Source organism: Calcarisporiella thermophila, assembly GCF_041956535.1.
Source record: "Calcarisporiella thermophila strain CBS 279.70 unplaced genomic scaffold VTP21scaffold_47, whole genome shotgun sequence".
In the NCBI taxonomy this organism is placed as follows: Eukaryota; Fungi; Calcarisporiellomycota; class Calcarisporiellomycetes; order Calcarisporiellales; family Calcarisporiellaceae; genus Calcarisporiella; species Calcarisporiella thermophila.
In genome coordinates, this window is record NW_027192237.1 from 20,483 (window position 1) to 48,334 (window position 27,852).

The 27,852-nt window shown below is 40.9% G+C and overlaps 11 protein-coding genes across 11 annotated transcripts; 6 read left to right on the forward strand and 5 right to left on the reverse strand.

The window, feature by feature from the left end:
* Positions 1–179: 179 nt before the first annotated feature.
* Positions 180–813, reverse strand: VTP21DRAFT_9052 (uncharacterized protein; the record flags this gene model as incomplete). The annotated part of the gene is made up of 3 exons (XM_069399969.1): positions 180–303; positions 374–612; positions 754–813. The coding sequence occupies 3 exons, from the start codon at positions 811–813 to the stop codon at positions 180–182; spliced, it is 423 nt and encodes a 140-aa protein (XP_069245548.1).
* A 776-nt stretch (positions 814–1,589) lies between these two features.
* VTP21DRAFT_9053 (uncharacterized protein) lies at positions 1,590–2,674 on the forward strand (the record flags this gene model as incomplete). The annotated part of the gene is made up of 5 exons (XM_069399970.1): positions 1,590–1,895; positions 1,982–2,095; positions 2,167–2,262; positions 2,324–2,408; positions 2,493–2,674. The coding sequence occupies 5 exons, from the start codon at positions 1,590–1,592 to the stop codon at positions 2,672–2,674; spliced, it is 783 nt and encodes a 260-aa protein (XP_069245549.1).
* Positions 2,675–3,215: 541 nt separating this feature from the next.
* VTP21DRAFT_9054 (uncharacterized protein) lies at positions 3,216–4,084 on the reverse strand (the record flags this gene model as incomplete). The annotated part of the gene is made up of 2 exons (XM_069399971.1): positions 3,216–3,254; positions 3,326–4,084. The coding sequence occupies 2 exons, from the start codon at positions 4,082–4,084 to the stop codon at positions 3,216–3,218; spliced, it is 798 nt and encodes a 265-aa protein (XP_069245550.1).
* Positions 4,085–4,467: 383 nt separating this feature from the next.
* Positions 4,468–6,297, reverse strand: VTP21DRAFT_9055 (uncharacterized protein; the record flags this gene model as incomplete). The annotated part of the gene is made up of 1 exon (XM_069399972.1): positions 4,468–6,297. One exon carries the CDS (start codon positions 6,295–6,297, stop codon positions 4,468–4,470), a length of 1,830 nt encoding a protein of 609 aa, XP_069245551.1.
* A 2,724-nt stretch (positions 6,298–9,021) lies between these two features.
* On the forward strand, positions 9,022–10,213 carry VTP21DRAFT_9056 (uncharacterized protein; the record flags this gene model as incomplete). Its single annotated transcript, XM_069399973.1, has 2 exons — positions 9,022–9,627; positions 9,743–10,213. 2 exons carry the CDS (start codon positions 9,022–9,024, stop codon positions 10,211–10,213), a joined length of 1,077 nt encoding a protein of 358 aa, XP_069245552.1.
* Positions 10,214–11,008: 795 nt separating this feature from the next.
* Positions 11,009–12,976, reverse strand: VTP21DRAFT_9057 (uncharacterized protein; the record flags this gene model as incomplete). The annotated part of the gene is made up of 1 exon (XM_069399974.1): positions 11,009–12,976. One exon carries the CDS (start codon positions 12,974–12,976, stop codon positions 11,009–11,011), a length of 1,968 nt encoding a protein of 655 aa, XP_069245553.1.
* A 1,209-nt stretch (positions 12,977–14,185) lies between these two features.
* Positions 14,186–16,331, forward strand: VTP21DRAFT_9058 (uncharacterized protein; the record flags this gene model as incomplete). Its single annotated transcript, XM_069399975.1, has 4 exons — positions 14,186–14,558; positions 14,659–15,029; positions 15,117–15,760; positions 15,848–16,331. The coding sequence occupies 4 exons, from the start codon at positions 14,186–14,188 to the stop codon at positions 16,329–16,331; spliced, it is 1,872 nt and encodes a 623-aa protein (XP_069245554.1).
* Positions 16,332–17,204: 873 nt separating this feature from the next.
* Positions 17,205–18,824, forward strand: VTP21DRAFT_9059 (uncharacterized protein; the record flags this gene model as incomplete). The annotated part of the gene is made up of 1 exon (XM_069399976.1): positions 17,205–18,824. The coding sequence occupies one exon, from the start codon at positions 17,205–17,207 to the stop codon at positions 18,822–18,824; it is 1,620 nt and encodes a 539-aa protein (XP_069245555.1).
* Positions 18,825–20,356: 1,532 nt separating this feature from the next.
* Positions 20,357–22,144, reverse strand: VTP21DRAFT_9060 (uncharacterized protein; the record flags this gene model as incomplete). The annotated part of the gene is made up of 1 exon (XM_069399978.1): positions 20,357–22,144. One exon carries the CDS (start codon positions 22,142–22,144, stop codon positions 20,357–20,359), a length of 1,788 nt encoding a protein of 595 aa, XP_069245556.1.
* A 1,465-nt stretch (positions 22,145–23,609) lies between these two features.
* Positions 23,610–25,696, forward strand: VTP21DRAFT_9061 (uncharacterized protein; the record flags this gene model as incomplete). The annotated part of the gene is made up of 4 exons (XM_069399979.1): positions 23,610–23,994; positions 24,083–24,456; positions 24,546–25,183; positions 25,264–25,696. 4 exons carry the CDS (start codon positions 23,610–23,612, stop codon positions 25,694–25,696), a joined length of 1,830 nt encoding a protein of 609 aa, XP_069245557.1.
* A 440-nt stretch (positions 25,697–26,136) lies between these two features.
* VTP21DRAFT_9062 (uncharacterized protein) lies at positions 26,137–27,095 on the forward strand (the record flags this gene model as incomplete). Its single annotated transcript, XM_069399980.1, has 2 exons — positions 26,137–26,322; positions 26,391–27,095. 2 exons carry the CDS (start codon positions 26,137–26,139, stop codon positions 27,093–27,095), a joined length of 891 nt encoding a protein of 296 aa, XP_069245558.1.
* Between the last annotated feature and the right edge of the window lie 757 nt (positions 27,096–27,852).

The following is a 27,852-nucleotide window of genomic DNA, read 5'->3' on the forward strand; positions in this document are numbered from 1 at the left end:
CTGATTATTATGAGCAGAATGATTTAGTTACCTCCACTTCAGCATATATCTCTTTCTTCTCGAAAACTTCTGGCATATTATGATGTCTCTCATTGATATCTACCTCCATTATTGCCTATAATATATATTTGCAAAAAGGATCTACTATTATTCTATTTTTTTTTCAATGGGCGATAAACCTACCGCAACTGTATAGCCAATGCGCCTGAAATCATTGCAATATCTTCTACATTTGATCGAACTAAGTATATGGCCATCCTGAGTTCGGAGACGGCCGTATTGAAAACCAATTCTAGAGACATCCTGTACCAACATAATATGATATTACACTATACTGTATTACTTTTTATTGTTCAGTTAAATATTTGATTACCTGTTGCTCAGAGATGTTGGTGATGCCATCCAAAATATACAGTATGCATAGTGCTGCTTGAGACGACGATATTCAAGTTTGTTTAATTCATGCTGCTTCCTCTGCCAATACAGCTCTTCTGGACGGTCTTTTAATGCTAATATATTTTTCTTCACCCAAGTTGCGCAAGGTTTTTTAGTGGGAAAGCTGCGAGATGCGAATGAGGGTAAATACCGGATATGATTTAATTGCTCTCGGATCTTTAATTGATTTACGAGAGAAGTGTAAGGATGAACTCTTGATCTAGTTTAAAATGATGAGGAATAGAAGTGAGTAAAATTTATCACAAAATATAATACATATTCAAAGAAAAGCGAGATAGTAGCTGATGATACTAGTACCTGACATACTGCCCAATCATACCGCAATACCTCTCCATTGGAAATTGCCAATAGGCCCATGGAGGGCCATGTTGTAGAATCGAGTCGGCGACATGGAGTATAGGGTGTAAGGAAATTCGATGTGCCGACAAGTATTCGATACTCTGCCCAGAGTATTCTCTAAATACACTAACAAAAATGCGTTAGCTTTGTTAATCAATCTGTTATCTTCAATATATGGCCAACTATTACTCTGCATAATGTAGATAGAACAAGTGTAGATTCCCCCATACCGTTTGGATGTTCGTACTAGTCAATGACCAAGCAAGGCAGAGGCGAACAGCCGAAACGAACTTAAGCCAACCTTTTAACACTCTTCATTTAGAAAACATGACATTGAATGTTAAATGCTGGGTTGAAAGCTTTAGACAGGCGATCATTACCTCGGAGGCATATGCTCTTTAAGACGATATATATACCATAATCTAGAATTCTTTACTAAAGCAACATGTATTGCCCTAAGGATTAATTTGCGCTAAGATACTGCAATTACTAAAAATACTTAATTACGATCAAATATGATTGGAGTAAAATTTCAATAGTCTGATCTAAGTAACTGGACACGTTTTATCAAACATTTATAGCCTATATTAATTAAATCTTTGATTTTAGATACGAAGCACCTGATTGCTTATGACTTGCAACGTGGCACGATATTCTATATCACAACCTTTGGATAAAAACATTCGTTAATTTTTCCCAAGGTACCCCCAATTCTTTATTTTTATTTTTTATTTATTTTTATTCCTTATTTTATTTTTCTTTCAAATATTCTAACCATCAAGAAGCGCTTTTCAATGGACCATGTTCATCCAGATTTCGATATTTTCGTCCATTTCCTCGTAGAATTATTCCCAGCTGAAGCACTTTTGTCGCTCGCTACAGCAGCAAACAGGCGCAGAGAAATATTGATGGAGCATGAGAGAAATCAAAGCACCAGTAATAATAATGCTTGTAACAACTTCAATTCTATAATCACCCCTGCTTGCTCAGCAGGTAATTTGGACTCTCCCAATGCAAGCCAGGAAACTTCTGAGAATGCTTGGCAAGATAGAAGTAGTAACCAAAGAAGTAACGATAGTGATTTGGCAAGTGATGCAGAGGTACGTGCTCTTGAATTGTGAATTGGTTTTCATATACACTCCTTTTTACTAGATATATTAACAAAGCAATAATTGAACCATGTTAGAAGGTAGCGAATGGCGAACGTGGCATTAGGAAACCAAAGCTTTTTGGAAATAAAAGCTATATTAATGTTGCGGCATACTTGAATATTGATCCGACTGATGCCAGAATGTATCGTGTAAATAATTGTAGAGCATTATGTTTAATAAGGAATAGAACTACTGTAAATCTTAAACTGTGATATTATAGGATGTGTTACGGCGTATCATGAAAGAGTTAGGTATGGATTTTAATAAACCCTATAACGCTCAATATCAGTACATTACTAAAAGAGTGGTACGAAAGGTACATCGCAATATGACCACTGTTAGCGTCAAGATTTCATTTTTTAGTAATTTCGATTTAGTTTATAAAGGAGGCAGATGACTTTCCTACTACTCAGGGCGATTGGGCTATATACGAATTGATAAAGCAGCTAATACATAATAGACGTATCTAGCTCTTCCATGCGCTTTTCTACTCCCCATTTAATTGTATAATACTAACTACCACTTTTATTATTTTAATATGCATAGGTGCTTACCAATCAGTAAAAGCAAAGGGTATTGCTACACAACCAAGCAGAACTACTGACGAGGCGGAGGATCAAGACTCGAATGTTGAACTAAGCACTGTAGAAAGCGATATCCAGGAAGAAGTTTCCAGCGTGTCAGATGAAGGTGGCATATCAACTTCAATTAACTTCAACATCATTTGAAGATTAATATTTTCGCTTATCTATTTCTATAGATAATAATATTAATGAGAATCTCAGAGTATCTCCTGCAGATTTAAGAGAGTTTATTCGAAGCGAAGTGCGTGAAATGACAGGAAACCTAGGTCATTTAGTATCATATCACGCAAGGAGAGGAGGGGTCCAAATTACCTATTTAACGGGTAGAGGCAGAGGCAGAGGCAAAGGCAGAGGAAAGAAAATTAGTATTGAAAATAGACCGAGAAGATATCAGCCAACAAGAGCAGCCAGAAAGGAAAGCAAAAATGGATAATAAATATATATATCAGAATTAAATAAATACCTATTATTTACTACTAATTACCTATTCGTTAAATATTCATTATTAACTCTACAAAGTGCTATCAAAAGGGGAACATAAAAGAGCATATAGAATATATGTGACGATAAGAAAACGTATAGGAACATAGAGGTTTTGTTCGGGTTTCATAATGCCCGATGTTTTCTAAACATTTTATTTATCCGAGTTTTTTGTAGGGCTGAGATGAAATAGAAACATGACAATTCAAATTTTATATAATAGAAAAATAACAAAACTCATTTCCTATTCCAAAGGAAATAGTGAGAACAAAATCTATAATCCATCATAAAACCTTTTAAAGCAATTGAACCAACCGTTCCCTTTCGATGTTCGATTCTCGGACGAAACTCTTTTACCAGGAGAATCCATCGTGCAATATGTCCCACTGGATCCACAGTATCCATGATCTGCTTAAAAGCACTGTGATCGGTTTGTACGACTATCTCATACCCGTAACTAAAAGGCTTAAATTTCTTAAGTACCCAGCACACAGCAAGTACCTCTTTTTCGGTAGGTGTATAATTAAGTTCTGCTGGTCGTAAATTTCGACTAACGCATGCAACAATGTACTCAGCACCTTGGCCATTACGTTGTGCAAGAATAGCTACAAGACCATTGTTGCTAGCATCAGTTTGGACATAAAAAGGACGAGTAAAATCAGGATGTTGCAGAACTGGTGCTTTCACTAAAGCTTCACGAATCTCTTTGAAGGCATCACGTTGGCGATCTCCAAATTGAAAAACCACGTTTTTCCTAGTTAGATCGCTTAAGGGTTTCGCCCTCTGAGAGAAGTTTTTAATAAACCTGGGGTAATAACTAGATAACCCATAAAAACGACGCACTTCTGTGAGATTGGTTGGTTCTTGAAAATCTGCGATCGCCTGAAACTTTTCGGGATCAGTCCTAATGTCCTCTTCTCCGATAGTGTGGCCCAAGTACTTGCCCTCTCGTCGGAAGAGCTTACACTTGTTCTTCTTTATCTTAAGGCCGGCACCGTTGAGAGCTTCAAACACTTTCTTCAAATGTTCGAAATGTTCTTCCACTGATGCTGAGAAAACCAACAGATCATCCATCTAGGGCAGACAGAAATTCCACTTCATGCCCGCACAAACAACGTCGATCATAAAGTGCCTCTCAAGCGTTTCTTGACACCCCCCTTTTTTAATATTACGAATCATACTTCCTATAAGGATAAAACAACAAATAAATATTATATTTTTTTGCATAACCTTATAACATCAGCTCTCATTCCATGCACATCAAGGAGTGCTATGTTTGTCACTTTTCAAGGGTAAACGCGTTTTAAACCGAAATTTTTTTGGGACATATTTGCTCGTTTAGTCCAGTGTGGATTAATACCCTTGTAATTCAACAACAAAATGCAACCATTGCCCGAAATTTATCCCATGTATTCTGTTAGCCTCGCTTTTACGTTGAAAAGTAGCAGAAGCATTTGTTAGGCCAAATGCCATAACGTTGAACTCAAAGAGGCCAAGCGGAGAGGTAAACGCAGTCTTCTCTTTATCCGCTTCCTCGAGCTCAATTTGTCAGAAACCCGATGCCATATCAATAGTTGAGAATACTCTCGCACCTCGCAGATGAGAGAAATAATCTTGCGAGTTCGGGACAAAGGATAACTCTCCCTTTTTGTAACATCATTCAGGCGGCGATAATCGACAGCCATCCGCGTAGTTCCATCCTGTTTTTCCACAGGGTTCAACGGTGCCACCCACGGAATTTTGGACGGTCGGACGATGCCGTTGTCTATAATATGCCTCAATTCCTGAATCGCAGGGTCTCGAAAAGTAGGAGAGAGTCGACGTGGTGGAATATTAATGGGTTTCGCATCCCCAGTATCAATTCCATTTCGAACGACGTTAGTACGCCCGGGTTTCCTTGGGTTACCCGCGAAAACTTGAAGGAATCTCCCGAGCAAATTCGCAATTTGCTCGCGTACTTCAGGGAAATCACACTCAGCCGTAGTGTCGACATTCACCCCCTCAGGAGTCTTCCCTTCAAGGATGGAAGAAGGAGTTGGAACGGGTTGCTCAGAATGGATAGTTCTTATAACTTCTTTCCCATGGCGATATAACACTTCATCTTTACATTCAATGAAAAAGTCATGCTTTCCCAACGTAGTCATATCGAGAATGACATCGTATAGGGATACAGGAACCACAAGCATCGACTCAGTCATCGAGTACGTTCCAAGTTGAATGGGCATGGTTGTTTTTCCAAATACATCGCTCTGTTGAAAGAAAGTCGACCAAGCCTGTACACAAGGAGTCGGCTGTACTGAGAGGCCTAGGCGATTTACAATAGATTGACTCACTAGCGCTCTCGCCACGCCAGTATATAGAAAGACAGGTATCAGTTGGGTATTAATAGTCGCAGTGACCACTAATGTCCTTGATTGGGGCGAAATGTTAACTGCGGAAGTAGTCACAAATTTCTTCGGACAATTTGGTGCAAAGTGATTTGGATCTCCGCACACATAGCATCTCTTGAGCTCTTTCGAATCCTTCGAGTCTTTCGCTTCATCCCTGGCTTTATCATCCCTTTCAGCCCTTTCAGCCCTACGGTAACAACGTGGACGGCTCTTTTTATTCGAACTACCTTCGTTCGACTTAGACTTGGAACTCTCTTCCAGTATAGCCTGGCGCATTGCCATTACTCGCTGGTTCTTCGATTTATATGTAAGGTGAACGTCCTCTGCCTGACATAACAACCTCACGGCAGTCTCCAGATCCTTGCATAGGCCCCAGTTCACATATACTGCAATTGAATCTCTAACTGCTCCTCTCAGGAGCCCAACTTGGTTCTTATCCGTAAACATTATTTCGCGCCTTTGAAGGAGCTTCTCAAGCTCTTCACACACGACAGCGACATGTTCCCCGTCGTGCTGCTTCAAGTTGAAGAGTTTAGCGAGATAATAATATATATCACGCTCGTGCATATGCAGCCACACTAATTCACCAAGCGCAGAATGCCGCTTGAAGCTCACACTAGAGTTGGGGTTTTGTTGGACATAAGTTTCGGCAAAACCAATTAATGCACCGACCCCATCAGCAAGTTCGGGATTGTGTTGTATGTTAGTTTGCCCAATGATTTTCTCAGCCGCAATTCGAGGATTGTGCTCGTTGAATGCGAGAAAGTAGAATGCTACATCTGTCGATTTTATGTTTCTCATTAGAATCAAGTGTTCGAAATTTGCCTTCTTTGTCCTGCTAAAAGTCTGGGCTTTAGAGAAAATTAATAAATCATTAATAGAGAAAGCTAATAACATTACGAAGCAAATAATAAAGCTGAGCTTAGATATAGGAGTAGACGAAGTATTTAACATAATTGTTGATATAGATATCAAACGTGTGTTTATAAGGTCAAATATGAATTATAATATAAATAAGCAATGAGTTTTGATTTATATTGTGAATTCATCGAAATATTTATACAATTTCAGTCCAGTACTGTTTCTATAAGATATCAATATTATACATACGATGGTCACATTGCAAAATACAAACTAAATTTGTTGAAATAGTCTTTTTATCCAAATTCGACCATAGCCTGTAAATGTAGATTAAGGGCAGAAGGAAGGCAACTCTCTTGGAAGATTCCAGAGAGAGTAGACCAAGTACATAAATATCAGCGTCATCCAGAGTTATAGTAGAAATTGGAGTGGTTGGTTTATGGCTCATCATCAATCCTTATATAAAGTCTGTAGGGTGAAAATACTGTAAAATAGAGAAAGTATAAGCGCATGTATAAAGGACTGAGTACCTTCGTGATTCCCTAGATATTTACTAATGCTTCACGTATTTTTTCAGAGTTTTTTATATGGAGAAATGTTTACAAACTATAGTAATATTGTGGCGTCAGAGCATTATAGAAAAACGCGGAAGTTTTTCCGTCTTTTCTATATGCTTCTATACTTTATCTATTCAATTTCACCTGGTGAATTTTGTAGATGTAAGAAGTTAGTAATAAAGATTACTTTGAACTTTCTCCCTATATCTTTTTTATTAGAATATTTCAAGCAGATAGCACATTCTACTGTTTTCATAGTCTTAGTTACAGTGTTGAAAATGAGTTTTACCACCGCCTTATTGTTGGTACTTGACTTTGCACAAGCGCAGCAATCCTCCTCTAACCTACCAAGAAACATTTCGAATGAGAGCTTTTAAAAATTAAACTAACAGCAGTTTACATTTACTAGAATTCTACCAAGATATACACTGTACTAGCCTCACTCCTACTTCGACATGCAATGTTTCGAAATCGAGATAAATTAAAGGACGGGAACAGGAGTACTTTTCAATTATACCTAGAACTGCCTGAGAAAAGATCAATATAAAAATGTAACATCCTATCTTACCCCGATCAAGTAATTGGTATATGTTATAGATTTTCACTTTTTTGAGACGAGAGGATTGTCAAGCCAATACCTATAAATACAACAACTCGAGATTTTTATGAACCAAATCTTACTCAATACTCTTAGCTTGGCGTTACTTCGTTTCCTTAATTTTTTCCAATAGATATAATGCATTTACTTTTCAAGCATATAGGTGAAGGAGCTTTTTTCAGCGACACGCTATTTTACTCAATTATCTTATTGTATCACAATTAGCTACTTTTATGTTGCTCACTAGATAGATGAATATCCGTTTTCTGATGGAGAATCGCAGGCGACCACATATTAACACCCTCTGTTTGGGAGCAAATTGGAACTGAAATGGACGAATGCCGGAAAAAAATTCCAAGATGCTTTGGACGACCACCACGCAACATCCATAAGCACAATAAGTAATATGGCTGAAGAGTGGATGAACTGGACCACCCGATTTTTTCTTACTTTTCTCGATGTTAAGTTCCCGTTCAGGTCAAGGACCAGTGGATTCTTTATTAGATGACTTAACCATTGTACGTTGTATTTATATCCATTATCTACCTGTCTCTAGAATATAAGATGGGTAGGCTAAATTCGTATCGGTCGTCTGACTTGGTCTTATTTGGACTATCACAAACACGGATATAAGTTCTTTACGGAAAAACCTCGAGTCGCTTTATGAATATTACATAGGAAAACTTCAAAACAGTGGCATGAATTTTTTTAAAATAATTTTATTATTTTTTGGTAGAGAATACACCGGAGAAACAAGGAAGTTATTTCCTTTACATCATATAGTTTTTTTATTGTTTTTTTCACGTCCATGGTTCTATCCTGGATTAAGCACCGTCATGAAATTTCTAGCAATTCCCAATGAAGAGATATAGTAGTATAATGGTGCCATATTTAAATTACATTTATTCTCTTTCATAATTGAATAGAAACATGCTGTTCTTCAGTTTTCTTATTCTGGACTAAAAGATCAAAACGGCATCTTTATGCAAATCTTAGGAGTCAGATGACATACAAAGAGCAACTTAGTCACATTCAAATTACCACAATTTTTGCATTAATAATGATTTCCTCTATGAGAAAGCGTCCTGCTCGCTGGTCAAATAAAAGTGTCTAATCAAAAATAACTCTTTGTTTAGACACGATTAAAGCTTCTGTGTTAGCTCATTTTTACTCAAATTTAAAGGATTTTTTTAAAGAGGCTTAAATCCCTGGCCTACACTCACGGCCGATATATGTCTCCTAAATTTTTATCGGCCCGAATTATTTTTCTTGGGCCGAGACGGATAAATTTCTACGAAATGCATTCCATGATTTCCCTATTCACCATAGCAAAAATAATTATGAACCAATAATTTATCTAGTGTGTTTCCTAAGAAATTAAAATTTCAGCGGAGTTTACTTAGTGGTTGCTTATTACCGGGAAGCTAAGTTCCGTAATTTAAAACTCTATCATTAGTCATACATATCGTACGAAACTCGGAGATAGATCCTCCAACCTCTATTTAAGCATTCATCCAGGAAATTTTTTACAATAACCTTCTTTATATTCTCAATTTTATCCGTTATCAGCGTATATACTATTATTATTAATTCCAAGTTTCAACAATGTTCATCGACTCTCCTCTTTCTCGGCTAAGCCACGAGCAGCTAGAGCAATACCTGGATCGGATCGAGACATCCTTAAAGCAGCTCAAGCTTGGTGACGAAATTCATCCTGTATATGATAACAAAGCTTACATTATAAATGGTGACGCACTCCCATCCCCGACGCTTCATGTCCTAACCAAGATTGTGCGTGCACATGCGACACATATTCCTTTTGGAAACGCTGGAATGGTATACTTTGACGTCGATGCACCCAACTGGGCTCCTACCGCAGATGTTAGCGCTGCCACCGAGCCACCTATGAATGTGACATACGTCAGTACGGAGCTTGAACATATCTTCCATAAGCTAATCCATCGTAAGCTGGATGCATATTGCTATGAACAAAACGAACTCCTAGCCGCAGCCTTGAGAACTCTTGGCTTTACTGTCTGGTCTGGAAAAGCCAGGGTGTCCAGTTCACAATACCTACCAGACCGAGAATACACCTTCTTTCCTCTTTATCACCAAATTCTCTTCGTTTTAATCGACGGCCAAGAATACTTATGTGATGTTGCGTATGGCGGTGTCTTTTTCCTCGCACCCATTCCCATTCGAACGAATGAGGTAGGCATTACCATATAATGAATATTCATGTGTGTGATGGCATCGAGCATTTGCGTACAGCGCATCTGCTCTTAGCTGCTTAATACCAACATCGTCATTGTATTTCATATTTTAGATCATCAAGGGTGTCGGCCTTATTGGCGATGAGGTGAAATTTGAACGGCAAGAATGTTCTCCTAGTGCGGCTCGTCCACATACCACTCCTGTATTTGGTACTAGTGCATTGCGCACTCCGTTAACCTTGTTCGCGCGGCATAATTCAGATGCAGATTTTGTTCCGCATTACTGTTTTACTGATGATGAGTTTTTCCCGGTGGACTATGTTTCCGCAAATATTGCTCAATATTCGGTTCGTGGCCTTTTCAGCCATCACCTATTAGTGCAACTGCCTGACAAAGACGGTCGCGGCAAAAAAACTTTATTTGATGACACATTCAAGATACTCCGCGATGGTGTTGTTATCGAACGTCGTACTCTTACCAGCGAAGCTGAACGCATCCAGGTGTTGAAGGAGCATTTCCACCTGGAGTTTACTGAAAAGGAATTGCGCTCTCCTCAAGCTTGTCGTTTGAGTTTGGATAAATGAAATATACCAGTAGTAGTATTCTTATTTTTACGACAAAAGATGAGTCGCATTCATTTTATTGATACGTCCCATAACAATGATATTGTTATGGCTGCTATAGAGGACACTAGTCGTTGAAGCCGTTGATATATCCTTGAGATTCGCTATTGTTTTTTGTTGATCGAATTTACTTAGATAACAGATCGATTTACAATAAAATATATTTCAATTATTTATCAACTGCGTAGATGACTATCAGATAGAATAAATAGAAAAAAAGAAGTTAAAAAATGACTTTTCTTCCATCTCCTTCCATGGCAACCCTTATAAATCAATAAGTCAAACAGGATTCCATGGATTTATGCAAGATATTCAACCGTGCAATGATAAAAGTGCACATAACTTTCTCTCGTTAAGTCGTCAATTACACAGGCACCCTATACAGAGGTGATTGAATTGCGAAGAAATTGCCTTATCAATATCTCTCTTTTGGTGCTTTTAATATACATTCTAGATATACCATGATTCCTGATTCATAAAATTCCATTTATCATATGTCTATATTTTTGAAAAAACACATATAACAGGGGTAGCAAGTGAATCAACAGTATGAGAATTTCCATATTTTAATTATATTTGTAGCGCTTGTATTTTTCTTTATTCACTTAGGAGATATTTGCAGAGAATTAATAAGTTGTAAAACATAGTGGCAATTTTGTCTTCATTGGTACTACTAAAGAATCATTTTGTTGAGAAAAAAAAATGAAAAAAATATAAAGTTTACACCGCCATCGAGGAAATACGATACTTATCAGCCTAATTAGCACCGACCGCAACTTTTTCCAACCCAATAGTCGCTTTAGCATCACTGGCTCGAACCAAAGCAGCAATCTCGTGTACGTCCAACTCAGGTTGCCACACGACTTGACAGTTTTCGAGCTTCCTTATCTTACCGCAGGTATAGCACTTTCTCCAATCAGGCCGCGAGGCGACCCAGCTTCCACAGTGCTCACACCTCCTAGTGAATACATCCTTCCAAGTCTTCCCCTTCAAGTAGTTTAGCTCAATGTCGTAATAACGAAGAAGACCATCCCAGCGGAAGTTGAAGCGGTTAGAGGCCACAGCCTCTCGTTTAATAGCATTCGAATACTCAATCAATTCATTAACAGTCTCAATGGAAACAGGTTCGTACAGCGGACCATCGAGTAGCTCAATGGTCTTCCTCGCGACAGCATCATACTCTGGCACTTGGGATCCCCATTGCCAATTCTTGGAGTGGTCAACATAAGTTGCAAATGTTAGGTTGTAATCTTGTCGGATGAGTTGCCATCCAGGAATACCTATGCCAGCAAAGAACTGCCAGAGGGTAGAAACTTGGGGTCCAAGCTCAGGATGGCGGAAACAGAGGTAATTGAACTTGTTCATCTGGTGCAGTGAAGGGATAAGCTTGTCACAAAATTCGTCATATGGCTTGAACAATTCCAAGCGTTTCTCCGGATCTGACGTAGCCAAGGCCTTGTGAGTCAGCTCAGCCGCGTATGTAGAGGTCGACATGCTAGCCGTGATTCCAGGAGAATGAAGGGGATTGGTGAATCCTACGGCATCACCAATGGCGAACCATCCAGGTCCAGAAACCTTGGGAGACTGGTAAGCGAGTTGTTTGCGAACAAACCAAGTGGTGTTCGGTCCATATAGATCCTCGATCAACTCGTAATTCTCCATCACCCGTGAGATCATGGGGTAGCGCTTCACCCAATAGTTAAACTTCTGTTCGGCTTCCCTAGATCCGTACGGCGTCAAATCTTCGGGATACCGTGCGTCATCGCGAACAGCAAACCCAATACTAACGACCCACTGAAGCTTAAGATCAAACATCCTTGCAAGCTCTTCAGACGATGGGATTTCATCTGCAGGGGTCTTGTTCTCGGCATGATCAAGCAAGTAGTTCATCATATCCATCAAGTTAGGGATGGGACTACCTTCCCAGGATGGCAAGCGAATCACCCAGGCCCATCCTTCGGGGAAGCAGAGGTGATTTGTGTGGTCACCCTCAAAGAATCTAAGCGGAATCTTGGACTCATCCTTACAAGTAAAGTAGGCCCAGTATGCGTTGACGTTCCAGCCGTCGAATCGCTTGAGGCGAGCTTCCTTGGAAGCAAACTGGCGGAATCTGCCTGTAGCGTCAGCTAAGAACTGTGAAGAGATGGGCTTGGAGATTTTGGATGCGTTTTCCACTACATGGATAGTATTTCCAGTACCGGAAAGTTTTATTTCATGGATATCAATCGTATGGCCATGGAAAACATTGACACCATGTCGCTGAGCATAAACCGTGAACAGCAGCTCGCTGATGGGACGCTCTATCTGGTAGCCAGATAAGAACAAGCAAGGAGTTCCATTGCTGCAGAAATCGGTATAATACTCCGGATTTTGTGCATCGAAGAAATAGAAGCAGAGGCCATCCTTGAGACCAAAAATGCGTAGGAGCACTTCCGCGTTGAGTCCCATCATCTTGCACCAAAGGGAAAAAAGAGGAAGCGTGCTTTCCCCAATTTTGTAACCTGGTTTGGGTGACTTCTCCACGACTGTGACGTTAATGCTAGGGTCAAAGCGTTTAGCGTGAATAGCGTAGATGAGACCATGAATACCGCCACCCGCAACCACTACATCCTGCTTCTCAGGAAGTGTAGGGCTAATGTTATTGGAATTAAGGATCTCTGCGGTCGAAAGGCCTTGCTGTTGAGCACGTTCGGCAAATGTGTGGCGAAGTTCAACAATAGTCATTGAAACAGAATATGATTATGACTGGGTTGGAGAGTTGGAAAGACCAGATGTGAATGTCTTAAAATATGCATTCGCTCCATAGGGGAGCTTCCTCATCCGGATATATACCGAATTTCCGACTGGTTGCACTAAAGGTTAGGTGGAAAATTAAGGATACTTATAAAGTATAAGCTTGTAAAGCAAGATTGCGTAACCAAGGATGTGGAACCAACTGATATTTTGCCGGCCTGTAGACTAGCGGTGACGAGGTATGGCTCTAGGTTGCTTAGGTGATCAGCGGTAGGTGGAAGTGTTGAAGATTGAGCTTTAATAGACGTGTCCGACCACGATAGGACGTATTCATCATGCTCATTTTTGGTAGGGTCTGTGTATGGAATCTGCTCAAACTCACTTTAATTTACGAATTAAACTGTGATATATAGCGTAACACTATCCCTAAGCGGAGATTATTTGTTGTTAGTCCCTTATCTGAGTTCGGTCATTAAAAAATCGGAACAAAAATACCTCGAAGAGGAAAATAAAGCTTAAATGAATAATTAAAATCTCAGATAACTTATGTTAATGAAAGTCTACCCTAATACTCTAATACCAAAAAAAGCTTTACAACAATGATCTCTTCATAGCAGGTGATGGTGTCATAGATTACTCATAAAATAGACTCTACAACCTTATTCACGAACCAATAGCACACATGGCGTTATCACGAGCGGTAAGTTCCATGGATTCGATCTTACACTTAAATTACATCAGTCATGCAAATCCTTTATTGAATTCGGAAATCTAAGGAAGCTTGAGGGACAGATCATACTGCAAGTATTAAACTCAAACAAATCATGCACGGCTGTGGCTTACCACTTCGCACCCCCCCCCCGTAGAATTTGGCCAGCGAATAGCGACTAGAAAGTATTTGAACAGTAACATGAGACTCGGTATAACTTTCGACATAGCGTAACCGCGTTTTTTTGCTAGTTCCACAAATATTATCTTAGCTCTATTTGTACATAAGTTGCAACGTTGAGGTATATATAAGATAAGCTGCGTTCGTCCCCACCACAAGTTCATTTGGTAGCTGTCTGACACACCATTGCGTATGTCACGTAGCCGTATTTAGTGCTAGTATCGAATTCTTGCTCATTAAAACCTGCAAATAATTGCTATCTTTAGTAAAACCAACGAATACTACTTTAAGATCAATTTCTTTTCAATATCATGGTGAACGCTGAGGAACATGCCAATATTAATGGCCAAAATGGCTCTAATGCTAACAACATTGCCCATAAGATTACTGATCTCATCGGCCGGTATCGAATCATTAGTGAAAATGACCAATTTGACAAAACAGGTCGAGACAAATTGCTCTCCCAAATTAGCGCTATGGTGAAGAACGAGGAAGCCATCCAAATGATTCTGCCTGGTTTTGCTTTCAAGAGCCCTAATGACGACATCAAAGTCATTGGTAAACTTCCCGACAAGGCAGAAGAGCTAGCACTTTTGCATCTTGACGGTCTTTGCGACTCCATAAAGGAAATTTACTCTAAGGGAGCCAGACTCACTATTGTCAGTGACGGTCTTGTCTACAATGGTAAGTTATGATCAAGCCTGACTAAAGTTTAGTGTTAATTGAATAAAGAGAATCTTATATCTCAGTTGCTGACATCTAAATTATTTTTTTACGCCTATAGACCTCCTGCACGTCGCCGATGAAGATGTCTGGCGATATAGTATTGCCATCCGAGAGATGTCCAAGGACATACGCGCCGAACATATCCATTTTGTTCGTGTGAGCGAGCTGCTAGGTGAAACTGCACCCCAGACGGAGGAGGAGTACCTCACCAGAGTTAAGGGCATTCGCACTCGCCTCTTCGAGGAATATCTTCCAGCCGGGTATGACTTTGAGCAGAAGTTAAAGGAAGATGCAGATGTTTTGGCCACCCATCAAAGTTATATTAAGGTGGTAAAGAAAGATCTGGCCAAGGTGCTCAATGGCAGCGCACCAGAAGTTGCAGAAAAAATGCAGTCCGATGTAGCCAAGCAAATGATTCAACGTGGCCAGGTACAATTAATCTGTTTAAGATATTGCTGTGAACTCTTGCTTCTTTCACCGCAATACCACTGACTCTATAGTATTGTCTTGCTCTAGTGTTTCGCCAACATTATAGCATCCAAGTATTCTAGTCACGTTCGTCTCTCGATTCATCCTTCCAACAACATAAACAAGTTGTCCATCTCATTATTTCCTGGTAAGAAGTACGCGACTATACCCATAACGCCTTGGCATAGCACAATATTCTTGGATGCCACCGGTAATTTCGATGTACTACTGCGAGAAGATATTTCGGATAGCAAGACAAAAACCCAAGTCATTCTCAAGGACGATAAACCCTGGCTAATGCGAGAAATAGACAGTGTTTACGAGTGGGAGGGCATGGATATTGCTTTTGAACCCTTATATCCCTGTGGCATCATGGTCAAACCTACGCGCAAAGGTCAGATATACAACTTCGTAGACGTCGACATGCAAAAGGTTAGACGACTCGCTCTATCCAACGCCCCTGTCATTCTTCGTGGTTTCGCCATGCCCGTCGAAAAGGAAATATTCCGCAGGAAAGCGGCTGAGTTAGGTGAGATCCAGATGTGGCCTTTTGGAGACATCCTGGAAGTTCGAGAAAACGCTGATCTCAACATGAATAATGTCTTGACCCGTGAAGATATGCCTTTCCATTATGATGGCTGTTTCAAGATGGTTGAAAATGACAAAGGAGAAGTCGTTCCAAAGCCGCCACTGTGAGTATCAATCCCTTCTTACTTCGTGCCAAATATCCTAATAATGAATAATCTAATGTGGCGTCCTCTGCTTACCGAATGCGATAGCTTCCAGATGTTCCGCAACAAAGCTAGCACCGCCGTGGGTGGATTGACCCTTTTCTCATCATCCAAACTACTCCTTGAACTGCTACCATCCGATCTTTCATTTGAGAGACTCAAAAATCTCGAGTGGTCCAGTTATACGCCAGAGAACGATGCGTTTGGAGGCAAACCCATTGAACAACCGTTGATCTCGCCTCACCCTGTAAACGGTGCGCCAACGATACGCTTCCATGAACCATGGCCCGAGACCAAGACAGCCTCTTGCCAACCCACCTATGTCAGCATTCTAGGTGTCAGCAAAGAGGAAAGCGATGAGATTTGCGAGAAGCTGACGGTCTTATTATACGACAGGCGTATATGCTACCGTCACCAATGGCAAGAGGGCGATTTTCTCTTCAACGACAACATGGCAACGCACCATACACGTACGGCATATCAGACCGGCTACCGCGAACTATGGCGTGTTCACGTAGATGCAGCTTGGTAAATGCTGCAAGTGTAGTTTTTTCTTCATATGCGATATCAATAAAAACTATGTCTTAATCATAGAGTAGCAGTATATTCTGATCTAATATGGTATTAAAGATAAAAACTTGGCGTGGTATACATACTGTACATACAAATATACCCATATAAGAAGTGGGCATAGGGAAAACATAGGGAAATAATATGGAACACATGCGGAATACCTCACTTTCCTATAATTTCCCTATAATTTCCTTTATTTCCTCTAATTTTACTATAAATTCCGAATCCTTACCCATATAAAAATCCATATAAAATCCATATAAAATCCATATAAACTCTATTAAAAATTATAGAAAATATCAGGAAATCATAAGGAAAATGAGGTGTTCACTATGTTTTCCGCATTTTTTCCCTATTTTTTCCCTATGTGATTTTCTATAGTTTATATTTGTATATAGCGTATACGCTATATACAAATATAGGCTCCAAGTTAAATAAATAGTGATATATTTTATAGGATTCCTTGGAGTTTAGTGTATCATATTGGATCACCCTGATCGTTCTCATTCATGCGTGGGATCAGGCAGTGGACGAGGCGCCGGCTTCAGCCCGTGTTCTGCATACAATAGCATATGACGACGTTTATTATTATCGGGCCTCGCTGGCTACCCGTGTGCTTAGACTTGAATTGCGTTATCTTCAAATTCGCATCAACTCCCTTATATCTCCGATAAATATTTTTTGATCTATTCCTTACTAGTCAGTGTGTACTACGAAGTAAAATAAAATTATTAAGTACTACGTTAGACTACATTAGAGCTCTTTGATACGCTACATAATTTCCTGCTGAATACCACTGAGCCATAAAATTATGTAATAATTATTTTCATTGATGTTTATATACCCTGGAGCCTCCCTCTTCGTCCTTATCAAGGTACAGAGCCTATTCGAGATGGTCGTGCCGCGCGTCCCGCATCTTTTCATTTCATTCTCAACTGGCCATGGCCATGCTGTGCCAATCTTAAGTTTTGCTCGTCGTCTAATTAATACGCCGAATGCTCTCTCAGACACGGGCGCCACCCATGGGCATAAAATTCTGGTCACCATAGCCATAGTAGACACGTTTGCCGATGAACTTGTCGCTACTGGGTTCATTCCCTCACCCGATGAACATGCCGTAATCTTACGTGGTTCCTATGGTGAGGTGCGTCTAGTCAAGCTACACGACCTTCTCGTGATTGATCCTCAAAAGGACGGCAAGTATCCCTCCAAAGGTTTCCAATGTTATATCGAGTCAGCTCGTCAAACTGGCAGTGCCATCGAGCGTTATCTTCGCGAGCAGCAAAATCCAAATAACCTTCACCCCGTCACGGCTGTGATCTTGGACACATTTATTGTTCGCAGCTGTCCCAAGACACCAAACGCTGGATTACCCTTTTATATTATAATGACAACAGGATTTTCAACGAGCCCAGATACTATGTTCCCACTGCCTCCGCTGGACATGAAAGCGGATGTACCATATGATCAAGATGTCCGTATGGATTCTATCTCACCCGATAACTTCGGATTGATATTTGCACAGCGTCACCGTGCCGCCACCCTGCTTCCCGAATGTCGTGGATTCCTGTGGAATACCGTGGACGGTATTGAAGGCGATATCTTGCAAACCAGCAAAGTATGGCAAGCCAATTATCCAGGCGTACCTGTGCGCTTCTTAGGCCCTCTCAACTGGATTGATTCGGTGGATAACTCTGTGCCATCCACTGCTTCTTCAGCCGCCACTGCTCAAAAAGACAGTAGACTCCAGAAGCAGCAAGCCATTGATGCATATGTCCGGCAGTGGATGGATAGTCAAGAGGACGCCTCTGTGTTATTTGTGGCATTTGGTTCGGTGACCGTAACTACCCCTGAGCAAAAGGTCGAACAGCTTCGAGGACTGATTTCAAGTGGTAGGCGCATTCTGTGGGTGTTGCGTGGTAGCATGGAACCTATCTTTCCATATGTTCAAAATCATCCTGGCATTCCAGAAGGCATGCTCGTTGCTCATAGCAATATCAAAGTGGGAGACAAACCTGGTGAGGTAGTGATAGTACCATGGGCTCCTCAACGCGACATCCTAGCTCATCGTGCTACAGCTGCATTTTTGACGCACTGTGGTTGGAATTCGACGATGGAAGCGCTCATGTATGCTCGTCCCACTCTCGGATGGCCAGGATTTTGCGACCAGGCCGATTCGGCCAACTTCTTAAAGAAGCTTGGCGTGGGTATCAACTTCCCAGATACTGCCGCTCCCGTTGTGGGTCCAGTACCAAGCATGGAATCTGCCCGCGTTGTTCCCCATGATGAAATCACTGAAAGAATTAACGAGCTCTTTGCTTCCGAGAATTTCCCTCAATTCGTCGCAAATGCGAAAAAATATAGCTTAGCCATGCGATCTGCTTGGAATATTCCTGATGGATCTTCCTATCTTGCCCTTGTGAACTTTGTAGCAGAACTTGACAAGTTTTAGTTGTGGGCTTGTTCTTGATTTTTTGGATTTAAAGCGCGTTCATTATTTTTGATAGAATATGACAATTTGAATATGATAAATATCTATTGCAATTTTGAATTGATTTCAATTTGATGTATATATATTTTGATAATCAATGAAGCACATTTGCACGCTTCCAGTAATACACGCTCATGGGAAGGAACACAGGTTCCAACTGGCAGAGTATTTTCAAACTTCAGCTAATGAGATTGATGTTGACAATATTTTGAGTTTAATTATTCAATCTGCTCATTGAATTTTTTATCATACTTCGTGCTAAGAAAACTTGTGGAAAAAAGGGCACATACATTCAGAAAAAAAAAAACGGTGAACTTGGCATCGCCTACTTGAATAATTCTATAACACTACCTTTTTGGTAGATATAATAAATATGGAAATTTAGTGAGGAACCATATAATAAAACAAGGGAATTAAATACTCAAAGAAAACGATCTAATTATTTAATGGTCAAAAGATACTGTATGCTCTAAGATAAGCTGAGGATAATAATATATAAATAAAAGATAAAAATAAATATGGTCATGACTGGTGTCATTAAAGAAAGCTGAGCGGGTTTACGTCAAGGCTTAGAGAGATATTGCTCGAGTGGTTCGTCCCGCTACAACTTCCTCTTGATTGGGCCGAGTATAGTCCTCGCATCTATTACTCTATGAGCTGCCATTCTCTCCATATACCACTTTGTGAGCGATGCTTAATATTCTATTGGTTCATATGCACGAGAAGGACAAGAGATACAAGGTATGCACGAGGTAAAATCCATTAAGACGTGTTTTACAGCCATGAGTTCACTAATGACTTTTAACTGTTGTCTTAAATCTTATTACCTACATATATGAAGTCGACCTCTTCTCTCTCTTCTTTCAATGTATATGAGTCGTCCTCATACTCTTTGAAAGGAGAGAGGAATTCTGTGCATAATAGCCAACCCTGATTCAACTACTTTTTCCTCCTACCCCTTCAAGAAGTCTCGAGTTGAGCGGATGGGGAAGGATACTGTTCCACTAGCTTTAAGCGAAGAAAGATTCAGATTTGACCACAAAATAAGATCAAATTTATCTCGATTTCATTAATATACATACTGATTAAAAAAATGGAACACTTCGACAAAAAACATATTTCTTCATTTTTTCGAGCCTTCATGAAGAAAGGACACGGAATTGTCAGATTGTATTTTATTAAGCAAATTTCACAATGCTCTTGGATGGGTTTACGAAACCATACAATTCTATGAAAGACAACAAAAAGAAATAGGCAAAAATGCTTGAGAAAGTTAAGATATTGTACGGTTAAACAGGGCATCTCTTTAAATTAGAGTGAGTAGGTAAATATAACATCCAATGGGTACTATGGCACGCAACAAAATTCATAAATATGAGTGCATAAAAAATAAAATATTACGGATGGGAGCGTAGAAGCAAGAATAATCAAATGTCTTCACAAAGAGATCTTAATCATAAATAGGTCTCAAGTTATAAAATCGGAGTTTGGTACTATACAGGAGACATGTCTGACTCCTTCTCATTTTTCATACCTTCCTCGGCATTCAATGGCGTTGGAGTGGACGCGGCAGAAGCCTGTGGTGTTAATTCGATGTGTTTCAAGCCCAAGGTCAGTAAGATCATTATTCCAGTTAATGGCGTCATGGCGATGAAAACCTTGTGGAAGGCTTCTCCATAAGCAACACCAATGATTTTTTGATCTTCCGGTGACAACGTCGATATGAATTCAATGCCTTTGTTGGCAGTTTCAATGAGAACAGCGCCATTCGGTAAGCCAGAAAGGGACTCTTGAATTATATTTAGCTGGATGGCGCTAAAGATGGCAACGCCAATGACACCACCAATAGTACGGAAGAAAGCGATCAGCGTGGTTCCCGAAGACATGTCCTGCGGTACCAGCGTTGCTTGCGCAGCGATAATGGAAGTTTGGAAGGAGAAACCTGCGCCAATACCGCAAATGACAAGAAAACCGGCAGACATGCCGGGCGAACTATGTTGATCTAGGAGGATTAATAGGCCACTTCCGAGGGTGCTGATAATAGAGCCCAATAGGATGAAAGGGCGATAGGATCCCGTCTTGGAGACAACCATCCCGGATAAAGTAACGGTCAAAGCGAGCGGAATCAAGAAAGGGAGCAATTGTAGACCGGCTTGGATAGCCGATTCACCACGCACGGCTTGGAAAAAGATAGGAATGACGAAGATCAGCCCAAAGAAAAATATGCCGAAGACAAAGGCAATGAGCGAACTGAGGGTGTAGTTAAGACTCCTGTAGAGCCCAAGTGGCATGATGGGCTCAACGGCCACCTTAGCTTCGATGAAAAAGAAGATGCCGCACAGGACAACACTAACGACATAGAGTGCAATGATCACAGCGCTATTCCACGCGTGAACATGGCCGCCCCACAGTGTCGCCAACAAAAAGCAAACCACGGCGCTTACAAAGGTCAGACTGCCAAGCCAGTCAATTCGCCGGAGTTTTGCCATGAACGATGTCCGTACCTCTGGAAGCACAAGGAATATCATCGTCAATATAATGCCCGGAACTACAAGTGGAACGTTGATGTAGAAGGACCATCGCCATGACACCTTATCGGTAAATACACCACCAAGGAGGGGCCCAATAGCGCTTGCCAGTGCAAACATCATGCCAAACACACCCATATACTTGCTGGACTGCTGAACGCCAACCAGCTTCACCAGAAGGACCATCGGTAGGTCCATCATGCCGGCCGCGCCTATACCCTGGATCAACCGTGCGCCAATCAACATAGACATACTCTGCGCGGCTCCACTTATCACAGAGCCAACCAAGAAGATGGCCATCGAGAATAGATACGTGTTTTTTCCGCCAAAGATATCCGCTAATTTACCGTAAATCGGCTGCAGCGAGCTACCCGCCAGCAAATATACCGTAGCAACCCAGCTGACTGATTCAAACTCATGGAAGTCGTAGGCAATCCTCGTGAGTGCCGTTGAAACAATCGTATTGTCGAGAGCACCCAAAAAGAAAGATATTGACAAACTACCAAGCACGAGGAAAAGATCGCGACCACTAAGCGCATTTCCATCGTCGGTGCTGTGCATGGTGTCCGACTGTTTAACATCGGCATGCTGATCAACCAATTCAGTTGATGGCAAAGACGCATCCGAAACCGCATCTCGCGGAAGGATCACCTCATCTTGAGACACAGATTTCACTTCACAAGACTCCGTTGAGCCGACCGAATCGAGCGTCGGCTGATCAACTTCCGCAGAGTGGCTCGGCGATGCTGCCATGGTTATGATAATGAAGAGTATTTGGAATTGATCTCGTTACAGCGGTAATGAACTGTACTTTTGGAAAATGAATGCAATCTTTACAACACGATTCCGACAATCCTATCTAATAAAATATAATAAGTGGGACTTCGAAGAGATGTTGATTGGGAAAGGAAGATGGAATGTCGAACTAATCTGATTTTGAGGGGTAACCAAGACGTGACGCAGCGCGGGATGTACCGGTATTGCGACGAACTTAATTCTATTAAATAACTCTCGGGGTTCTCAAGCTATCTTAGCTCCTATCGCAGCTTCACAATATTTCAGAAAATTTAAGGTAATAAAATCGACCCTGTGTAAACAGCAATAGAGGATCACCAAAAACTTATTGTATTAAAGTATGCTATTCGTCCGTGATGAACAACGATATCTTGAGTTTCACGAATACCATTGTCCTTAGATAAGTGAATAATTATTGGATAAACTTATTATCAAACATTAATATTAAAATTAAAAACTTTAAATATAACTCAGTTTCCCTCTACTGTCCTATTGATCCATTTTGAGCACATTTTTCTTCACAACCCTAGCATTTTGTTACCGTATTGTAAACCAGCTCAGCGGATTGCGTAACCTACAAAAATTTGTCATAGATTTGGACTCACTATATCACGGTCCTACCATATTCGCCTAAATCCCATAGAATATGTCGGAGCATCGCAATTGTTACCTCAAGATCTTTGGATCTTCTATCCTTCGACCACGATGTACAATCTAATAGGTGTTCGATATTGTATAAACTTTGCACAATAGGCATTAAGTCATTTTGTTGTGACTCACCCTACAAAAAATGTGCATGGTGAAAACAGACAGGATATGAAGATAGGAGGCAAGGAGAATATTTTGCGATTCTCTATAATTCTACTGTGATTTCTAAACTCTTCACCATGTTAAAATATTATACTAATTTAGAGAATCGCAAAAGTTCTCCAGGCCTCTTGTATGTTACTATATGTTTTCACCATATGCTTTTTTGTAGAGGTAGAAGCCTAAAATTTTAGGTTTAGCCATGTTTTGTGAATGACCCTACCGATATATGAAATATAATAAAATTTACACATCGGGGTGCGTCCGAACTATCATTCACTTGCTTTACCATATTGTAACATTTTCTCTAAACTCTTGGCCGGGTCACCTATAGTCACCTAATTTGCCCCTTATATTAGAGATTAAGATAAAGCGCAAAATAACAAGCCAAACCCAGAGTTCACATTTTAATTTTTCTCCTACACTTGTTTTGCTTCTTCTTAACATTCTTAACGACGCGTGGTCTGTCAAAAACTGCCACCTACTATTAAAGATCTCCATATCGACGAACGCAGTACTCTTAACCTCATTTAAGAAAAGCATCAGTTCTTCCAATAATTCCCACTAGCTAGTGTATATTGTTGTTTTCCTATTACTCAATTGAATTTCGCAAAAAATGGTTGGAATCATCCCTACTCCCGATATTCAGCTAGGTCTTGAGTCTATTAAGTATCAGAATGCCGACCAGAAAGCTCACAAAATATGCGAAATTCTCGCCCGATATCGTATCTCCGGCCCAGTCGACTTGTTTGAACAAGTTGGTCGTCCCAAGATCCATGCCAAAGTGCGAAACATGATTTTGAATAGTCAGCCAGTAGAAATGATCCTTCCCGCATATCCCTTCAAGAGCCCCAATAGCACATATAAAGTGATTGGTGTTCATCCAGATAAAGCTGAGGAATTCTCATTAATCCACCTAAACGGACTTTGCCAGTCTATTACCGAAGTGTATCCAGGTGGCGCCAAGGTTGTTATTGCCAGCGATGGACTTGTATACAATGGTAAGGTTCTTATACAATTTACATTAGGTGGTAGCAATTAGTAACATATTTTAACTCACGTGTTTCTGCTCGTCTTTTACAAAAATAGATCTCTTGAGCGTGTCTGATCAAGTGACTTGGAGGTATGATTTGGGCATCCGCGACATAGTAAGGAAACTCGACCTAAAGCATATTGAGTTTGTTCGCGCCTGCGAATTAATCGGTGAACCTGTTCCTCAAAGTGAAGAACAGTATATCGAGCGAATTGGCCATGTCAAGGCTCGACTTTTCAATGAATATCTTCCCGAGGATTATGACCTCGAGAAAAATATTCAAGAAGATCCCAATGCATTGGCTACTTATCGTGGTTATCTTCGTTTTCTCGCTCTCGATCTCAAGGGGGTCTTGGCCGGAAATATGGCAAAATCTGCTCAAAAGAAGGCGATCAAAGTTATTGCAAAGGAAATGATTAGACGCGGCAAGGTAAGCATTGGCATGACAAGTGGATTGGTCGCACATTGATCTGGTAATCTAATATACGGTAAATATCTAAATTGAATGTTGTCTGGTAGTGCTTTGCAAAACTTATTGCAATTAATTTCGCATCGAGCGTGCGGCTATCAATTCATGCCGCCGACAACACCGACAAACTCGCCATAACTTTGTTCCCTGGCCAGCATTTTGTAAAAAATCCTGTGACTCCTTGGCACAATACACCATATCAAGATGGAAATGCCACTTTTGCTGTGCTTCATCGCGAGAATATCTCAGAAAGCAATGTAAAAACACAAATTGTCCTGAAGGAAGACAAACCTTGGATTGTACGCGAGAATAACGACACATATGATTGGGAGAGAATGGATCTTAACTTTGAGCTCATGTACCCATGTGGTATCATGATTTCACCCGTGAACAAGAATCAAGTATATAATCTCGTCGATGTCGACATGAAGAAAGTTCGACATCTCGCTCTCTCCAATTCTCCTGTCATTTTCCGTGGCTTCTCCATGCCCGCAGACGATGAAATCTTCCGCAAGAAAGCGGTTGAGCTAGGTGATGTTCAGATACGATCTTTTGAAGATATCCTAGAAGTTGAAGAAAACGCTGATTCCATTATAACTACGACTCGAGAAACTGTGCCATTCAATTTCGATGGTTGCTTCAAGATGAGCAAAAATGAAAAGGGAAAAATCGTTTCTCAGCCACCACTGTAAGTATCATCAAAGGCTGCAAAGCTAAACTCCCTTGCCATGACTAATCTAATTGACATTACTCTCGGATGAACACTAGATTCCAGATTTTCCACAGCAACTTTAATGCGGCCGTGGGTGGGTTGACTCTTTTCTCATCGTCCAAATTGTTCCTTAAGATGCTTCCGGAAGGCATATCTCTTGAGATGCTCAGTAAGCTAGAGTGGACCAGCAGTGGGTCTGCAAACGGTGATTTCATAGACACCCACCACAAATTACCACTGATCGTGCCCCACCCTGTGACTGGAGCACCCGTATCGCGCTTTCATGAGCCATGGCTGCAGTCTAAAACAAGCGGCAAACCTATCGATATTAGTATAGTAGGAGTCAACAAAGAGAAGAGCAAAGACATTTGCGAAAAGCTGACGGCCCTGTTTTACGACAGGCGCGTTTGTTATCGTCATCAATGGGAAAGTGGTGATATTCTCATCAGCGACACTATGTCCGTGCATCATGCACGTGCGGTATATTAATGTGGTTCTTGTGAGTTATGATGTATTTACGTTGATTCAACTTAGTGAAGGAAGGAGGCTTAATTGAGGAGTTTATTTATTTTTTCTTGTCCATATATATTATATTTTTAAGATATCTATATTCGTATAAACTTCCATACTTTTAAGTGAGCTTGAAGCAATTTCGAAGATGAATAGTGTCCGTATTTTTAATTTAGCACTAAGCCTAGCGTATGCGACGGCTTAGTATAAATGGAATAGGCAGTCAGCAGTCCATGCTTCACGATGATGAGGCCGTTTTATTGGACAAATGAGCTACTTCCAGAGAAGTTTGCATAGAAAATTAAAGAAATTTAAAGAAAAATAAAAAAATCTGAGAATAATCAAGAGTATAAAAGGCTGCCGTTTCCCAAGTGCAACTCCTTGGCCGTTTTTTGAGCTGGCATACTTTCGTTTGAGAAATGGAGCCCTCGTTCACGCAAGCAACAAATCAGCACGCGAGTACTGAAGGATCTCTCTTGGCACTACTCTCTCCAGTGTCTATCCGCGAGAGCCATCAGTGGACGCCAGCGAACGATATAGCGGACGCGATTGGGCACAAAACACCATACGCACCCGAGTCCATCCTCACGTCTGAGGAGCGACAAGTCAATACGCACAGGGAAAATCGGCGGATTCCTGCCTTCTATATCGCTCAGCAATCGGGGAACTACAGACAAGCCATCCATCTCATCTCGATTCCATCGTCTCTAGATTCCTTAGGATAGTAGACAGATTAGCGCCCCCCTTAAACCTGGCAGAAGACCCTATCGACATCACCCCGATTCTGGAACATCTCAGAGGAACGCCCAACACTGAACTATCCCTGCGCAACCTTACTTACAAGTTGGCATGGCTCCTGGCGGTAGTCACCTTTCCTAGAGTATCCGCTCTAGCACGCATGGACCTTCAGTCGATCGCGGTCGACGTAACAATGATGAAGGGGAAGATAATAGCACCGAAGGAAACGAGAAGAAATCGGCGCATCATAAAACCCTTCCATGTCCATCGATTCCCAGACCCCAACCTCTGTCCAGTAGAGTGTTTCATTGAATATAGGAGGCGCTGGCAAGAGCAGGGTAAACTGCAACAAGGCTCAGAGGTATTCCTCTGCCCTGGAATTGCTCGCCCTGCCAGGCCCGCAACGATTTCGCGATGGATCAAAACAATCTTCGCAATCGCCTCACCCGACGCAAGAGCCCACGACGCGCGAAAAACAGGAGCCGCCCTCGCTCTACGAAGATTCAATGTAGACACAGTGGTCGCAATAGGGAATTGGTCTTCCACCACTACTTTCGACCTATACTACCGCAGGGATAGAGCTGTAAATGCCGATATCTCGGGCGCGCTTCTCTCCTTAGGACTCGAGGAAGCGCGCTAGGGCCCTCTGGATCATCGTGAAGCATGGACTGCTGACGTAGTCCGCATTCTGTTTTAGCACTAAGCCTAGCGTATGCGACGGCTTAGTATAAATGGAAAAGGCAGTCAGCAGTCCATGCTTCACGATCCCACCCCTAAATGTTTTTATTTTTTATTTTTTCTTATATCTCCCCACCCCTCTTCTCGGGAGGGCCAAGGAGTTGCACTTGGGAAACGACAGCCTTTTATACTCTTGATTATTCTCAGATTTTTTTATTTTTCTTTAAATTTCTTTAATTTTCTATGCAAACTTCTCTGGAAGTAGCTCATTTGTCCAATAAAACGGCCTCATCATCGTGAAGCATGGACTGCTGATGTAGTCCGCATTCTATTTTAATTTTTTTAGCGAGCATTGATTTATGAAGTTTTTACTCTATAGATACCTTATTATAACTGCGCCACAGTGAAGCAGCTGATGGATAGTTGTCAAAGGAAAAATGCTGCATTTTTATAAATCGATTTTTGATAATTTTACAATTGAAAATGGGCTATTTGAAAGTAATTTTAATGGAGTTCCAAACCTAGCGGTAAGGTTGAGAGCCCGATGCTCAATCGCGGGTTAATGTGAGAGACCTACAAAAAACCCGCCTGGTGAAAACTGCTAGAAAGCGAATAGGAGCATGTAGAAAAGATGGAAGAGGTTCGCGATTCCCTAAATTTTTACAAACTTTTCACCCATTTTTCACGATATTAATAATGGGAGAGGAGTCTACAAATTA